Genomic DNA, 17993 nt, shown 5'->3' with positions numbered 1-17993 from the left:
TCGAGTCCCGCAAGGGATGGTGGGCAGCACCCCCTGCAACTAAAATTGAACACGGCACCTTGAGCTGAGCTGCCACTGAGCTCCTGGATGGCTCAGTTGGTTGGAGCTCATCCTCTCAACCAAAAGGTTGCCGGTTTTGACTCCCACAAGGGATAGTGGGCTGTGCCCCCTGCAACTAGCAACGACAACTGGACCTACAGCTGAGCTGCGTCCTCCACAACTAAGACTGAAAGGACAACTTGAAGCTGAACGGCACCCTCCACAACTAAGATTGAAAGGACAACAACTTGACTCGGAAAAAAGTCCTGGAAGTACACACTGTTCCCCAATAAAGTCCTGTTCCCCTTCCCCCCCAAAAAAACCAAAATTATAAAGAACTCACACAACTCAACACCAAAAAAAAAAAAAAAATCTAACAATGCAATTAAAAAATGGGCAGAGGACCTGAACAGACATTTCTCCAAAGACGACATACAGATAGCCAATAGGCATATGAAAAAATGCTCAACATCACTAATTATCATAAAGATGCAAATTAAAAACACAATGAGATATCACCTCACAACAGTCATAATGGCCATCATTAATACATCAACAAACAACAAGTGCTGGTGAGGATGTGGGAAAAAGGCAACCCTCATGCACTGCTGGTGGGACTGCAAGTTGGCACAGCCACTATGGAAGTTCCTCAAAAAATTAAAAATAGAACAACCTTATGACACAGCAATTCCACTTCTGGGTATTTATCTGAAAAAATCCAAACACTAATTCAAAAAGATATATGCACCCCTATGTTCACTGCAGCATTATTTATAATTGTCAAGATATGGAAGCAACATAAGTGCCCATCAATAGACAATGGGATAAAGATGTGGTACATATATACAATGGAATATTTCTCGGCCATAAAAGAATGAAATCTTACCACTTGTGACAACATGGATGGACCTAGATGGTATTATACTAAGTAAAATAAGCCAGACAGAGAAAGACAAATACCATATGATCTCACTTAAATGTAAAATATAAAGAACGAAATAACAAACAAACAAAGCTGAAACAGACTCATAGATGCAGGGAACAAATGATGGTTGCCAGATGGGCGGAGGCTTGGGGGGACGGGGTGAAAAAAGGGAAGGAATTAAGAAGTACAAATTGGTAGTTATGAAATAGTCATGAGATGTAAAGTAAAGCACAGGGAATATAGTCAATAATGTGGTAATGACTATGTATGGTTCCAGGTGGGTACTTGTCAGGGGAATTACTTCATAAATCATATAAACGTCTAACCACTATGCTGTGCACCTGAAACTAATATAAAATAATACTGTCAACTGTAATTGAAAATTTAAAATGGCGGGGAGGTGAAGGGGAATAAGGGGTTCAAATTTCCAGGTATAAAACAAATAAGCAATGGGGATGTAATGTACAGTATAGGCAATATAGTCAGTAATATTGTGATAGCATGGTACAGTGTTAGATTGTTGCTGAACTTATCATGGTGATCACTTCTTACCGTGTTTCCCTGAAAATAAGACCTAACCGGAAAATAAGCCCTAACATGAGTTTTCAGGATGACAACCCCTGAACATAAGCCTTCATGCATCTTTTGGAGCAAAAATTAATATAAGACTCAGTTTTATTTTCGGGGAAACACGATAGGTATATAAATGTTGAATAACTATGGTGTACACCTGAAACTAATATACCAGGTGTGATCACAAAACATGGTGAATGAGGCTGCCGAGTGCCATCCAACGAAAGGCAGGGATCTTCAATATGGGAAACAACACATCGAACCTTAGTAACAGTGTGTGACAAGTTTCAACTTGTTCGGTGCAGTCAGTCGGGTATGAGCTACGGTTGAGAGAAGGTGTGTTTTTAAAGTGTGCTGTAAATCATCCTCCATCATGACAACGCTCCGTGTCACATTGCTTCTGGTATATGGCAATTTCTGTCAAATAAAAACATTACGGTGTGTCCTCATCCACCTTATTCACCGGATCTGGCACCGTGTGACTTCTGGCTCTTCCCCAAAGTCAAAATGATTCAGGACATCGAGACAGTCACGACAATGCAACTAAAGACACTCATGAAAAAGGACTTCCAGAACTGCTTCAGAAAGTGCAAAAACGATGGGATAAGTGTGTTCGAAATGAGGGGGAGTATTCTGAGGGAGATTAATGGCAATGTATCTTTTACTGTAATAATTTTTTTAAACATTCACCATATTTTTATCACACCTCGTAATATTGTATGTTAGCTATATTTTAATAACAATCATTTTTAAAAACTATAGAAAGTTAAAAAATAAATAAGATTAAGTTACCATAAAAAAAATAGCAAAATTTTAATGGATTTTTGTTGTTGCTGTAGGAGTGTACATTACATTACTGACATTATGCCACATAAGCAAAACAAAATTCCAAGTCAGATACTTGTAAAAGTGGGGTAGATACAAGAGAAAAAAAATGTTCTTAATAACAATGGAAATGTTCTTTTTCAATACAGAAAATAAGCAAAAATGAGAGGTAAACAAAAAACCTTAGCATTGATTTTTAAGATAAGGATGTATGGTATAAAGAAAATAATTCATCGGGGTGCTTTATCATTCCTATCAACCCTCTTTTCCATGGTCATGTAATTGCAATGATTTGCAAAGAAAAAATACAGATAAATATCCCTAAAGAACTTGATTAGCTGGTATAAAATACAAGAAAGTGCTATTTAAGCCTAGAAACATGGAAACATTTTTAAATGCCCAATTAAGACTGATTTTCATAATTAGACGAGTGAATTCATTTTCACTTCATCCATTTTGGAAAGAATGAAATGTTTTGAGGAGTACAACCTAGTTGAAAATGTGAGGCTGCATTGTATTACTTTTGTTAGCCTTTAAATGACTGTGGCATATCAGGTTTTTCTAGTTTTGAAGAATCAAAGCTGTTTCTCAATTTACAATTAATTATTAGTATCCTGATCTAACCCTTGAAAACAGCTTTGTGTTGCTAGGAAGCATTAAAAATATGGCTAAAGGTTTAGATATACTCTTGGAAAAAGTAAAGACCATCTAGTTATATTCTCACTTTGGGATATGAAATGTCTAGTCTTTGTAACAACCTAGATGTAGGCTCATAACTCAAAGCTTTTCTTAAAAGAAATGTGAGGAAATCATATTACAATTCAGAAGCAATCAGTCTTTTGCACTTACATGTTAAAATGTGTATTTCTACCTTTGAATTTAATCCTTGTCTTGTATCCTTTCTGTAGTTGAATAAATGTTGTGGAATAAGTTAGAAAGAAAATGAAACATAAATTGCAATATTAAAACCTCTTCAATTTTCACAGCACTATATTTCATAATATAGGGACCTCAAAATATTTACTTGAGAGAATGGCTCAGTTGGTGTGCATGTTTAGGCCTGTTTGTTATTTTACATCTTTTAGGAAAATTAAAGTCATTTTCCTCTTCTTGTGTCTTGACAACTTGATTGACAGACATCAATTGCAGACCATCAGGAAAAGCACCACAGGCAGTATTCTAAACATTTCCCAATTATCTAAAACACTGACATATTGGCTAAGATCAGATGTCACAGGTAAATACCTTTTTTATTCAGCACTTTTTACAGACCTGGGAAAATGATTCGCTTCCTTGTGGGGAATCTCCTGCTGGTGTTCTGCTTCATGTATCAATTCATTTTATGCACACTAATTACACTAAAAAAACATTTAAAAACAAACCAGGTTTCTTGTAAGTGAGGTCAAGACTTTATAAAGGAATTTTCCCATAGGTTAACCTCTTCTGCTATGGTCAATCACCTACTGTGTTTTTAGCTGTTAGTGTGTGGTGAAAAAAGAGGTCTTTCAAAGACAATTATCTTATTCATTCCTAGATGTTAATTGGTAAGGGGGAGTCACCCTTCAGTTATGTTCTGCATCTGCATGGAACTTAAGACATAGGCATTGTTTCTTGTGCTGCTTTAAGTCCAATCAAGGGCAGATGGGGTTATCAGGAAGAATTGTGTGAAGCCGGAAATAAATCTGCAGGTAGCAACTGATACTCAAGGTAGATACCAGGTAAGAAGTTGCAAAGTGATGAAAAGAGAAAACTATATAAAAACAATTATTAATTGAATTGTTCAAAGAATAGGATCATCTAAATTAAAATCCTTCCAAAAATCCATGATTATCTGACCTGGAAGATCTAAGAAAAAAGTTTAATAGAGTAGGATGTTCTCCTCTATCTCTATGTAGTAATATGTAAATCCAAGGTACGCTCATTATTAAATTCCTGAAAAAATAATGTAAAGAAGTGTAACTTATGCCTTAAGGAAGTTCCCCATACTCTTTAAAAATATATAGCTCGGTAAAATAAAAAATGTTTTCTTTTCAAAATTGCAAACAGTAACTTGAAAGTTTCACTTTACAAAAATGATTTATTTTATAATATTTTTATCTACATTTAAATTAGCTTAGCATTTTATTCAAATGCAAAAAAATACAGATAGAAAACTTTCATATCTAACGGTATAATTTAATTGATGAAAAAACAAGGCATTTCACTTAGATACAACCTCTCCAAAATTATACAAGAAGTAATTCAAAAGAATGACTTATTTTGTAGCATGCTCACCATAAAGGTGATTTCTATAAAGAAAATTATACTGAGTTTTTTAAGATTACCTTTTTTGGTGGCATGTTTCAATAAAAAAATTGACAGTTTTAAAATGTATGCCCCTAAGGTGAGCATCATGTATGTGCAAATAAATAAAACATTTTTAATGGCAATACAAATTTTTGGTTTTAAAGATCAATAAAAGTAAAAAATTATTTTCATTTACATTCTCACCCGTTAATTGAACGTCTTCTATCAAGCTTTCCTTTTTATCACTGGTGGTTTTACTTAGCTAATTAAGGTAGATTAAATTATCTAATAGATTTAGATTTAAATATCTAATTTAAAGTAGATTAAAACTTTAGACTCGATGTTATTTAGACCAGATGTTATTAATCACTTTGTCCCATGAATCCTTTTGGCACTGAACTCCTTCTCAGAATAATGTTTTACATGTATAAAATACACAGAATTACAAAAGAAAAAAATTGTATTGAAAAATAAAACTGAAAATATTAGCAAAACTCAATTTGAGAAGTAATAACATATGTTCTTTTTATGAATACTGTAAATTTGGAGAATTATGAATACTGTAAAATTAACTGCAGTAAATTTGAAGAAGTGATGAGCTTAAAAGGTTATTTTTAGATATTTACAACTGTAAAGCAATATGATAATTTCTGAGATTTTAAAGGTGACAAAGTGTCAGGTATGGTTCATACTATAGTGGTTTATTGCCTAAATTCATAATTGAAGGAAATGATAATTTCAGTTAACAATTTAAGAAAATAAAACATATTTTTACCCTAGCCATGTTCAAGGACCCTCTGAACTCTGTCCACAGCTCCCAGGTTAAGAACTCTTGTTCTACCATGATATATGTCATTTAACTTTTCAGGTGAATGATTCAATTCAGTGCAAAAACAACAACAACAAAACATTAATTGAGTACCTACTGTGTGTTGAGTTAGGTGCTTCCCTCCTTTTTCATGCCATGATGCACACAGAAAATTGTACTACTATACTACATACTGGGGTAAATAGTTAAGTCAGCTTGTTGCCACAGTCAGCTGGCCCTTGGGGCTCTAGCAATTCAGCCGTTTGCACAGCTACCTTGAAGGCTGAATGGATCAATAGTCTCCACACACCAATTGGGAAGCTCTGACCTCAGTATATTAATTAATTAATTATGTGGAGAAAACTGTACAGTTTATCAGGAAATGAAAAATAATGAAAAAAGGAACAAATGTTCATATATTTTTGCTTCTAGGAACATACGCATTCTTTCTTGGCTTTAGGCTCTTGCCCTCATCCCCTCCCAACCGATTTTTCTAAACTGATAATAGTGTATGGCACAACAAACAGCTTTGGGTGCCATTAAAAGTAAATCCTGAATAAAAGCAATATGCTTTAACAAATATTTAATTTAATGAAGTTCATACACATAATAAAATCTGATGCCAGTCTGGCACTTGTGATCTTGAAAGGCCGTGACAAACTAGAATAAACCATGCATCCTATTTTAACTGCAGGAAGCAGACTGTGTTCTGTGAGCGGCAGTTATGACCTCACAAAACAACCTCACTTCCCCAAATTAATAGAAGCCTGCGGAGAAGCAAAAATTGAAAGTACGTATTTTTTTCTTGGCAATTCTTACCTTTTTGTTATTCTCTTTAATATCTTGAGGATTCAGAGACTTGTAGTCACTGAGGGAGAAAATGGCACAGTAGGTATATACAGTATTTGATAAAACACCTGTTTTAAAAACAAACTGAATCTAAAAATTTGACACTCAATAATACCAAACAGTAACTAGCAATTTCACAGCAATTCAATCAACAAAACAAATAGTGTGGAAAATTAAGGAAATGAATAAATAAACACAGTGACTACATGTTTCACTGCCTGAAGCCTTCCATCTAAAAGAGAAGTTAAGGCAGGGGCCCAGAGACTAGCCTTGACAACCAAATCTACTATGAGGTAATCAATCCCTTGTTGTCACTATACAAAGAGCTACAGACTTACTTGTCTCATTTCATTTAACACACCCAATTTTCACAATAATTTGAAGTCAGTTCTTTGTATGAGATTAAGGAGAAAAATAATTTTTAACAAAACAGTAAAGACTTTTTAGGTATCAAGAAGGAAGAACTTTTCTTTCTGGCATACACTTCTCTTAAAAAGAGGAGGTGTGGGTAATAAGAAGAAATAGAAAGTCAAGTATTTCAGGACATGTGTTAAGAAATTATTTTATTTTTTCAAAAGCTGTCTATTATTTACAAAGTATTTATAGGGAATGGAAAATTTTCTACTTACATTAAATCTGGTCTAAAGTGGTGTAATATTGCACAAAAAGATAAGCCATTTCTCCACGATGTAGTAAAATTGGTGATTTTCACTCCCCTGTAGTTTTTTGTAACTTCTTTGCACCATACAAGCAACGACTGACTAGCATTTGGCTTTCGCCCCAGAACAGGACTTGGTATAGGACTTGGCTAGAAAAAAACAAAAAAGAAGAAACCATTAAAATAATCTAATGGAAGATGAAAATTAACATTAATTGACCTTACTAGAGCATTTGGAACTCTTTGATGTCAGCATAGGTCCTTCAAAACAGTCAATTCAAGACAATTGTAACCTCCAAGAAAGAGAGATGAATCTTAAGCTATTATCTTCAGTTTTAGCCTATGGCATTTGCCTGACAAAGATATAGATATGAAAGATTTTAAACTTATACATAAGAACAGGCCAAGAGCTGTACTGATGGCAACATTATATTAAAGTATTTAAACACGTTACACCCTAAAAAATTTTCCCCAAATGCAATCAGGTATAAATATAGTTCCTTTTTGACTAAAGAATAATATATTTGGAAGTCTAACTCTAGTACAAGTTGTTAGTAATGGAAAGATCAAAATTATAGTAAGTTTTTTAAATACAGTTATCACATACATTTTAGATAGCACAATGATAATCATAATCAAACACACTTCTTATATAAATTTAATAATGGCAGAACAAATTTAGAGTTATCACCAACAGGCAGATGTTATTAGCAACAGCACACAACAGTATGTAAATTGGATTTGCTCAAAATATTTTCTTATTATCACTAATAGCAGCTTTAGAATATTAGGTCAGTTGGGGTGTGTGTGTGTGTTAAATATTAAGCATATACTTGATCATATACTTACAACAACGACGACAACAAAACTAGACTACGTAATAAAATTTTTATCTTAAAACATTTATTCTTAAAATCATGACATTTCCTTTTACTGAAAAACAACCACATTTTGTGATGTTAACTTTAGAGGCTGATACAACTGAAAACTTAAAAAGAAAACTACTAAATATTTCTGGACTTCAAATCTTGCTATCAATTAAGAGTGCTGGCTATTGACATTAAAGAGACCCTCTAAAATAAGGTGAAAGGAGAATAATTATTTACCTTAATATCATTTAAGGTTAATAAGCAAACCATTCTTGCCACACAGCTTACTTAAGAAAGACCAATGATGCCCCCACTTGACAAAAGCATGTTAGTGCTAAACAATTAAATCAACCCCACATAATATGATTTATGCATTCACTGCTCCTCAGAGAAGCCACTAAGAAACACGTAATTTATTTTTTATTAACTGTCAGATTAAAAAGTTATATAAACAACCATGAATACAGCAAAGTGTTTTTCTTTAAATCATCACCTATACAAAGTCAACGCTGAAAAATTCACAGGTTACAAAAGTCAACAAATTTGGATCAAATCTATTTAGTATGAATATGTAGGTAAAAATGGAATTCCCAATATAGTAAAATATTTACTCTAGAATAAATAACAGCTTTCTTAAATATTAACCTAACATCTATAAAAATGAACTACTAAATACCTTTTCACCTAATGGTGACTTTCAAATCCCTCTAGTCACTTAACGTGGAAGTGGAGTGAGAATGGTCTATGGATGAGCTAGGGGATCAATGAACTGGGCACGAAAAAATTTTTTTTCTTAAATTTTTCTATTATTTAAATGATTGTCTTTATTGAAATATTTTTCTGATACAGCAATTCCTCTTCTGGGACATACCAAAAAAATCTGAATACACTAATCATAAGGATGTATGAACATCTATGTTCATTGCAGGATTATTTACAATAGCCAAGACATGGAAACCTAAGTGTTCATCAACAGATTAGATAAAGACGTGGTACACACACACACACACACACACACACACACACACACACACGAATACTACTCAGCTATGAAAAAGACGAAATGTTGCCATTTGTGACAGCATGGATGGATCTTGAAAGTATTATGCTAAGTGAAATAAATCAAATGGAAAAGGACAAAAACTGTATGATGTAAAATAGAAAACAAAAAGTAACAGACAAACTAACAAAACAAACAAAAATAAACTCATAGATAGAAACAACTGAATGGTAGTTACCAGAGGAAAGGGGGTGGAGGGAAGGCAAACTGGGTAAAGGAGGTCAAATATATGGTATTGGAAAGAAACTAGACTTCGGGTGGTGAGCATGCAATAGAGTATACAGATATCAAATTATAATGTTGTACACCTGAAATTCATATAATGTTATGAACCAATGTTACCTCAAAAAATTTAATTTTAAAAAACTAAAAGAAATATTTTCTGTATCAAATTATATTATTAAAGCATTGATTCATTCCAGCATGAGTAGCATATACATGGGCCAGATGATCTGAAACTACCATTACATTGATTCATTCTAATCATCAGAACATACATAGGTAATGTACAAATGTCATCACCACTATGTTACAATCTACAGTGGCTTTCTGTACTTGAAAGTTAAGGAAAACACATCATTATGATTATTTCTAAGGAGGCTCAATATGAAAAGGCTAGAAGAACTAAACTTTGGATTTCCCTTAACACAAAACCCTTGTACTAAAACATTTTACAGGGATACTTACTGCACTGCCAAGAAAAAAGAAGTCATACATATTGAAGAAACATTGATGAAATTACAAGCCCAATAAATGGTCATGTTGATTACAGAGAAAGAAAAAAATTGAAGTACAGCCATTGTTCAATGAATCATCCACTTCAGAAAGTTGACCTTTTATCTAATATTTTGAAGAGGGTCATAAAGAAATAAGCAGTTAAATCATTTTGAAACCTTCAGTATATAAATGGATGAAACTGCTTGTTTCTTGCTATTGCCAACTCCTGATTTTGTAGTAAATGTGGCAGGTTGCCACCTTTCCTTTCTGTCTCAGTTTCCTCGTCTATAAAATGGGGATTGTAATGGTACTTAGAGTGTTGCTGTAGTAACGAGATCTGCCTCCCTCTCCTCCTGCCCATTATGCTCATTACCACCCTCTCCTTCAATCACTTGGAACCATATTGACCTCTTTGCTATTCCTTCCATACTCCAGACATCGGTCCCACGTTAGTGTCTCTGCACAGATTGTTTCAGTTGCCTGGATGCTATCCTCACAGATACCTGCATGGTTAACTCCAATGCAATCGTCTCCAGTAGGCCTATTCTGACCACTTTATTTAATAATGCAATCAATCTTCATCACCAAAGTCAGGAGCTCGGTACTCCTGACTCACCTTGCTGTTTTTTACCACAGTACTTATCATCTTTTTATGGTCCATACATTTTATTTTGGTTATTACCAAAATATGACTATTACCTGTCCATCCTCACTAAACAAAAGGGTTATGTGGGCAGGGATTTTCGTTTTGTTTATTACCCTATCCCAACTGTTCAAAACAATTTCTGGCATATAGTAGGCACCCAGTAAATACTGCGTAATGAATGAATTCATGCAAAACACTTAGCACAATGTATGGCACACAGTTTTGAAAACTTCAAAGGCCATCAATTTCTTCAAGATACTGAAAAATTTATTTTGCATACAAGGCTTTAAGAAGATAATCTTGATACTCTATGTGCAAAATGGGGTACTTGGAATTCTTGGCAATGTATCTATTTATGGGTTTGGTGAAAAAAGAAGCTTGGAATGACTGTAATTGATTGCTTTCCAAAGAAAGGAAGACACCAAAATCTGGCCATTAAGCATAAAAACAAACTTTCAAAAGTTGGAATAACACTTTACAAATTCTTTCTTGTATTTCTGCAATGATCAGATGTATAGAAGGCACCTCTACTTAATATGCTGGGAAAGTAAAGCACGGATATTACAGTTGTCCTTTTTATGCCCTCAGAAAGGAAATTTATAAAAGCCATTCTAATTAAAACTTTATGATTAGAATGATCAGTCTGCTCGGCTAGGTGATCCTACCAGTTCTCTCTAAATCAGCCACTATGTGAACGAAACTGCACTGATCACAGCTTGAGAATGACAGTTAAGTGTCAACCATCATGATTATACAGCCAGTTTGAAGTGGTGGCAGTAGAGAAGAAATAGGACTTGAGACCACTGTTTTACTTAATAGTTCTATGTTCCAATATAGATAATTTTAATATATTATTTCTGTTAATATAGCATATTACATATTAAAGATAGTAAGGTCACCTAGGTATTCTTGTTTTTCATAAATTTTATTGGGGAATATTGGGGGACAGTGTGTTTCTCCAGGGCCCATCAGCTGCAAGTCATTGTCCTTCAATTTATCTGTGGAGGGCAAAACTCAGCTCCAAGTCCAGTTGCTGTTTTCGATCTTTAGTTGCAGGGGGCACAGCTCGCCATCCCATGCGGTAATTGAACCAGCAACCTTGTTGTTCAGAGCTTGCTCTCTAACCAACTGAGCCATCCGGCCACCCCTCCGGAAGCTCAGCGGCAGCTCGGTGTCTTCAATCTAGTTGTGGAGGGCGCAGCTCACTGGCCCATCTGGGAATCGAACCAGCAACCCTGTCGTTCAGAGCTCGCATTCTAACTAACTGAGCCATCTGGCCGCCCAGGCCACCTAGGTATTCTTGTTAACAGTGGCATCATGATCTTTTTTTCAGAAAACCTAGTCAAATAACTTGCTACAAAATTTGCTAAATTTTAATAGCTTCAAGAAATTTCAATTCAATTTTTTTCCTGCTCTACCCTTTTAACTAGAGTTACTTTCTCTTTTGCTGTCTCCCTTTTTCCACTGAGACAAGCACATATTCTTCTAGGTATTGCTCTAAATAGTTCTCTCTCCACACTTTGAGCTGATTCACTCCCAGGATTCCAACTTTCACTTCCATGCAGATGATTCCCAAATACACATTTATAGTTCAAACTATCTCAAGTTGACATTTCCCATTGGCTGTCCTTCCTGCCATATAAAATTCAAACTCAATTTATGTTCAAAACCACAATTATAATCTTTTTTAATGACCTGCTTCATTTTCATTATATTTGCAAATGATACTGCTATTGTACCAATTGTCTAGACATTTAATCTCAGAATCAGTTTTGAACTCCTTCACCCTTACTATCTAATTCATGGGCAATTTTGATCCTGCTGTTGGAATGTTTTTGCAATCTAACTTCTTTGCAAAAGGCTTCTTTGCCAAGGCTATTGCAAAATCTTCCTAATAGGTCTTCCTTCTTCCAAATTCTCCCTTTATCTGAACCACTGTCATTGCAACAATCTTCTAAAAACACAGGTCAAAGACCCTAATGGCTTTCAAGAACATACAAAATGTCAAAATACTTCTGAGAACTGACAAATCTTTTTCAACATATCTACTCTCTAGGATGATTCACCACTCTCTTTGCTTTCCTACCTAGCCCCTAGTTCTCCTACTTTCAAGCTTTGATCATACAGATTGTCACCCCACTTGGAATATCTTCTGTCCCAAGTACAACTGCTACAATTCCACCCCACTATCAAGATTAAGTTCAATTGCCATCTCCCACATGAAAGTTCTTCCCAACTCCCAGGCAGTCAGAGCCCTTTTCAATGTTCCTTTTTTTTTTTTTTTCATTTTATTGGGGAAGGGGAACAGGATTTTATTGGGGTACAGTGTGTACTTCCAGGACTTTTTCCCCAAATCAAGTTGTTGTCCTTTTAGTCTTAGTTGTGGAGGGCACAGCTCAGCTCCAGGTCCAGTTGCAGGGGGTGCAGCCCACCATCCCTTGCGGGAGTCGAACCAGCAACCTTGTGGTTGAGAAGACGCGCTCCTACCAACTGAGCCATCTGAGAGCTCAGCGGCAGCTCAGCTCAAGGTGCCATGTTCAATCTTAATTGCAGGGGGGGGGGGAGCCCATCATCCCTTGCATGATTCGAGGAGTTGAACTGGCAACCTTGTGGTTGAGAGCTCACTGGCCCATGTGGGAATTGAACCAGCAGCCTTTGGAGTTAGGAGCATGGAGCTCCAACCGCCTGACCCACCGGGCCGGCCCTTCAATGTTCTTTTGACTTTGTGTCTCTCTTATAGTATTTTTACTATAATATGTTCAGTTCATCCCTCTACAAAAAAACTTAGAATCTATACCTAGGTGTTCGCACTCCAGAGTCTGTGCTCTTAAACACATACATTTCATGTTTCAAGATAATTAATTCGTATTTAGGACTTTAGCAGAAACTCTTAAAACTAGGAATTGTCTCAACTTCCTAACTTTCTCAGAGCTTAGATCACTGCTCCATGTATGCAAATTAATAAATTCAAAACAGGCAACTGATCCAAACAATTTAAACCCTAGAAGTATAATGTTAATAAAAAACTTTGCCCATTCTGTTGGATTTTAGATTACTGGTTAGAATTGGAACTAAAATTAATTACATCCAGAGTGATAAGATATACATACACTACTACCACTGCCAAAGCTGTAGAACATTTTGGTCTCCCTATTGCTGCTCTTCAGAGCCTTTGCCCAATTATCGCAAATTATTGCAAATGGTTGAGGGAATTTTGGATAAATCTTAACATTTGGTAAGCCCCACACAACAGTAAAAGTGAGAACAAGATCACTTACATCTGTACCAGATTTCTTATTTGACTATTAGACAATCAGTAAGATCACATTGTAATTTTAAAAATATTGGGAAGAACTTCTGTTTACATAAAGTAGGACTACCACTTGAACATAACTTCTAAAAAGCTAAACAAAATATTTTTTAGAAAACATCAAACAACTATCCTCAAGCCAAGACCTGAAGAGAGTAGAAAACTAGAGAGTGAACAAAGCTCTCAGTGCTGCTTCTGTAATGGGTGATCTGGAATAGTGAGTTGAGAGGTAGAGCTGCACTTTGGTAGGCTCCCAAAAAGCAATATGAGCCCCTCCACCCTCAAAAGTAGAAAAAATACAACAAAAATGAGAACCAAAAAAAATGAGATAGAAAATAAGCATACAACAAAAAGGATAAACAAAGTCAAACGTTGAAAGGGCAAAATCAATTAAGCCTCTAGTTGTGACTGATCAAGATAAATAGAGGGAAGTAAATTTCCTAGAAAAGTATACCTAGAGGAAATAGAAAACTTGGATAGTTCTATAACTTTAAAGAAACTCAATTAGTAATCAAAAACTTTCGTATAAACAAAATTCTAATTGACTTCACTGATAATTTCCACCAAACATTCAAGGAAGAAATGTTTCCAACATTATATAAATTCTTCCAGAGAAGAGAAAAATAGGTTTATTCCCCAACTCATCTAATGATCCTAGCAAATCTTTATACAAAAACTCAATAGTGTAAAGCAAAATTATAGGAAAATCTGTCCTGAATATAGAGACAAAAGTCTTAACGAAAATACTAACATACTGAATCTGGCAATTTATAAACTGAACAAACTGGATTTATCCCAGTAATACACATTTGACTTAACATTAGCAAATCTATTGAAGTAACTTGCTATATTAAGAGATTACAGGAAAAAAGTTTTAAATACGCAGATCACCTAAATCAGTGCTGAAAAGCATTTAGTAAAATTTAAGATCCATTTATATTCTATAATCTTAGCAAACTAGTAGTAATAGACAATTCGTTAACTTGAAAAAAGCCTACAGCAGATACTACAATTGTGAAACATTTAGTTTCCTCTTTGAGATTGAGATTCTATCACCACTTGTATTCAATATTATATTGGAGGTCCTAGCTATTACATTAGGGCCAGAAAAGGATATATGGGTATAAATACTGGAAAAGAAACAAAATTGTAAAACTGCCAGTATTTTCAAATAATATAAGTATATAGAAAATGCAAAAGAATCTACAGATAATTAAAATTAACAAGAGCATTTAATGAGGCTGCTAGATACACAACACAATGTACAAAACCAACTGCATTCCTGTACACCAACTAAAGCAGTCAAAAATTAAAAATTTTAAGACCACTCATAGTAGAGGCCTAGAGATATCAAGTACTAAGGAATAAACCTACAAATAACGTACATGACTGCTATTAAGAAAAAAACAACTATCACATTTTATTGTGAGAAAATAAAAGAACCCTAAAAAGATGGAGACATATACCATATTCATGGATTAGAAGACTGAGTATTGTAAAGATACCAATTTCTCCTCCCCACCCCCCAGGGAAAGGTTTAATCAACAGATCTAAACCCTTTCTTCATGAGGAAATGACCTCGAGTTAAAAACATTTCCAGGGAAATATATTGAATTAAGAATAATGTGAAATGTCAGATGTTACCAGGCAACACTATTTATTGTTGAAATGATCCCAGCTTGGTGAACTGCATGTAAACTTGGAAGCCTGTCAATAAACTATAAATGCCTACTGAAAAACAAAGGCCACAGCTTCCCTGTGCATAGTGTGATTCTTGCAGTGAAATGTGTCCCTGGAGGGATACAATAGTTGTAAGTATGGGCTGTTACAAGCTCCTGTATTTTATAAACCAGTGTGGTCTACACTTACCAGCCTGGTCTTGTCACCTTATAACTGAATAGCTCATGAGGACAAGGGGGAGGGCATAGATATGGTGCTGCATTCCTGATGCTGTAATGCTAACATATTAGTTAATTCCTAAGTATTTTATTCTTTTTGATATGATTCTAAATGAAACTGTTTTCTTAACTTCCTTTTTAGATTGGACACGGTTAGTGATAGAAATGCAAGTGATTTTTGTGTTGACTTTGTATGCTTTGCTGAACTCACTAGCTCTAACAGATTTTTGGTGGATTCCTTAGGGTTTTCTATATATATGATCATATCACTTGTGCACAGAGAAATCTTAATTCTTTTACACCAATTTGGATGCCTTTTATTTCTTTTTCTTGCCTAACTGCTCTAGCTAAGACTTCCAGTACTATGTTGAATAGAAGTGGCAAGAGTGGGCATCCTTGCTTTACTCCTGCCTTTAGAGGAAAACTTTTCAGTCATTCACTGTTGGGTATAATATTCACCATGGGTTTTTCATATATGGCTTTTATTACCTTGGGGTAGTTTGTCTATTCCTAATTGATTGTTTTGTTTTTTTGTTTGTTTTTTTACCATGAAAGCATGTTGAATTTTGTCAAATGCTTTTTCTATATCTAGAGATAATTATGTGATTTTTATCTTCCATTGTATTAATGTAGTATTGATCAATTTTCATATGTCAAACCATCCTTGCATTCCAGGAATAAATCCTACTTGGTCATGATGTATAATTCTTTTAATATGCTTCTGAATTCAGTTTGCTGGTATGTTGTGGATAATTCGTACATCAGTGTTTATGAGGGACATTGCTTTGTAGTTTCCTTTTCTTGTAGTATCTCTGTCTTTGGTATCAGGGCAATGCTGGCCTTTAGAATGAATTAGAGAGTGTTCCCTCCTCTTCAATTTTTGGGAAAACTCGGAGAATATGTTTTTCTTCTTTAAATGTTTGGTAGAGCTCCACAGTGAAGCCATCAGGCCCAGGGCTTTTCTTTGTTGGGTCATTTTTGATGATTGGTTTAATGTCCTTATGAACTATAGGTCTGTTCAGGTTTTGTGTTTCTTTATGATTCAGCCTTGGTAGGTTTTGCGTTTCTAGGAACTTTTCCATTTCATCTAGGTTATCCAGTTTTTTGGCATTCAAAGTACTATCTTATGATCCTTTTTATTTCTCTAGAATTGGTAGTAATCTCCACACTTTCCCTTCTGATTTTAGTGATTTAAGTCTTTCTTTTTAAGCACAAGTGTGTCACTGAAACAAAATGTCCAGCCCAGACATGAACATGATCTTATTCAGACATACATATACACTTAAATAAAATTTAATATGCAATAAAGGGAAAAAATAACCAATAGAAACTATCCCTGAGAAGGAACACATGATACACTTACTAGACCAATACTTGAAAACAAATGTCTTACAGATACTCAAAGATGAAAAAGAAGATGTGAAAAAAGTCAAGAAAATGAAGCATCGCAGAACAATGAAATACTATTCAGGAAATGATGTTAGAATAATAATTCAGAATCTTAATTCAGCCAGTCACTGAAATATATTGTAGATAGAGGAAAGCATTAAAACAGTAAATAAAATATGAAATTATTTTTAAAAGAAAAAGAAAACATATTACGCCTTAATTTTTCAGATGAATAGGCCATACTTTCCCATTGCTTTGTATTCCTTGTGATTTTTTTTTTGTTCAAAACTGGATATTTGAGTGTAATAATGTGCATAGTTGGTCAAATGATTTTCAACAAGGGTGTCAAGTCCATTTAATGGGGAATGACCCCTTCTTTAGGTTTTTTTCTTTTTCTTTTTTAAAAATTGTTTAAGGCTGTCTCCATGCCATGGATCAGCCTGAGGTATAAACTTAGGGTCTTTACAAGTCTTTGTTGAGCCTGTGCCTTTCTCTGGCCATACATGGTGATTTTCTCACTTTTGAAAAACAATTTTGCCAGATATAGAACTTTTAATTGACAGTACTTTTCTTTTAGTATTTTGAATACTAGTGGCTCACTGCATTGTGTATTCCAAAGTTTCTGATTAGAAACCTGCTAATAATCTTTTTGAGGATTCCGTGCATATGACAAGTCACTTCTCTCTTGCTGATTTCGAAATTCTTTTTGTCTTTGTCTTTCAACATTTTGCTTAGATTGTGTCTTGGTGTGTATCTCTTTGAGTTCTTCCTATTTGGATAATTGATCTTGGTGTTTATATCTTTCATCAAACTTGGGAAGTTTTCAGCCATTATTTCTTCAAATAATCTCTCTAGAAAGTTATTTTCCCTCCAGAGATTTGGTAAATAATATGTGAACAAAATGGAAATATCAATAAAGAGAAAACCTAAAAAGAAACCAAAAACAAATTCAAGAGATGAAAGTACAATAACCAAAATGAAAAATTCACTAGAGGGAATCAAAGGTAGGTTTGAGCAAGCAGAACAATCAGTGAACTTGAACACAGAACAATTTAAATTACAGCATCTAAGGAACAGAAAGGAAAAAAAAAAGTGAACAGAGCCTAAAGGGACCTGTGGGACACCATCAGGTGTCTCCCTC

At 34.6% G+C, this 17993-nt stretch overlaps 1 protein-coding gene across 10 annotated transcripts in view; it reads right to left on the bottom strand.

Moving 5' to 3' along the window:
• The window catches only part of EHBP1 (EH domain binding protein 1), a 297963-nt gene that overhangs the window by 93640 nt on the left and 186330 nt on the right, over positions 1 to 17993 (bottom strand). For all 10 annotated transcript variants that reach the window (XM_074332040.1, XM_074332041.1, XM_019717739.2 and 7 more), the window contains 2 exons: positions 6935 to 7113; positions 6276 to 6324 (listed from right to left, as the gene is read on the bottom strand). In XM_074332040.1, the coding sequence (XP_074188141.1) occupies positions 6276 to 6324; positions 6935 to 7113 (228 nt within the window). The remainder of the gene's footprint in view (positions 1 to 6275; positions 6325 to 6934; positions 7114 to 17993) is intronic.

Source organism: Rhinolophus sinicus, linkage group LG05 (genome assembly GCF_036562045.2).
Source record: "Rhinolophus sinicus isolate RSC01 linkage group LG05, ASM3656204v1, whole genome shotgun sequence".
Classification (NCBI taxonomy): domain Eukaryota; kingdom Metazoa; phylum Chordata; class Mammalia; order Chiroptera; family Rhinolophidae; genus Rhinolophus; species Rhinolophus sinicus.
Note: the sequence above shows the minus strand (reverse complement) of the source record. Positions and strands in the feature narration are given on the sequence as shown.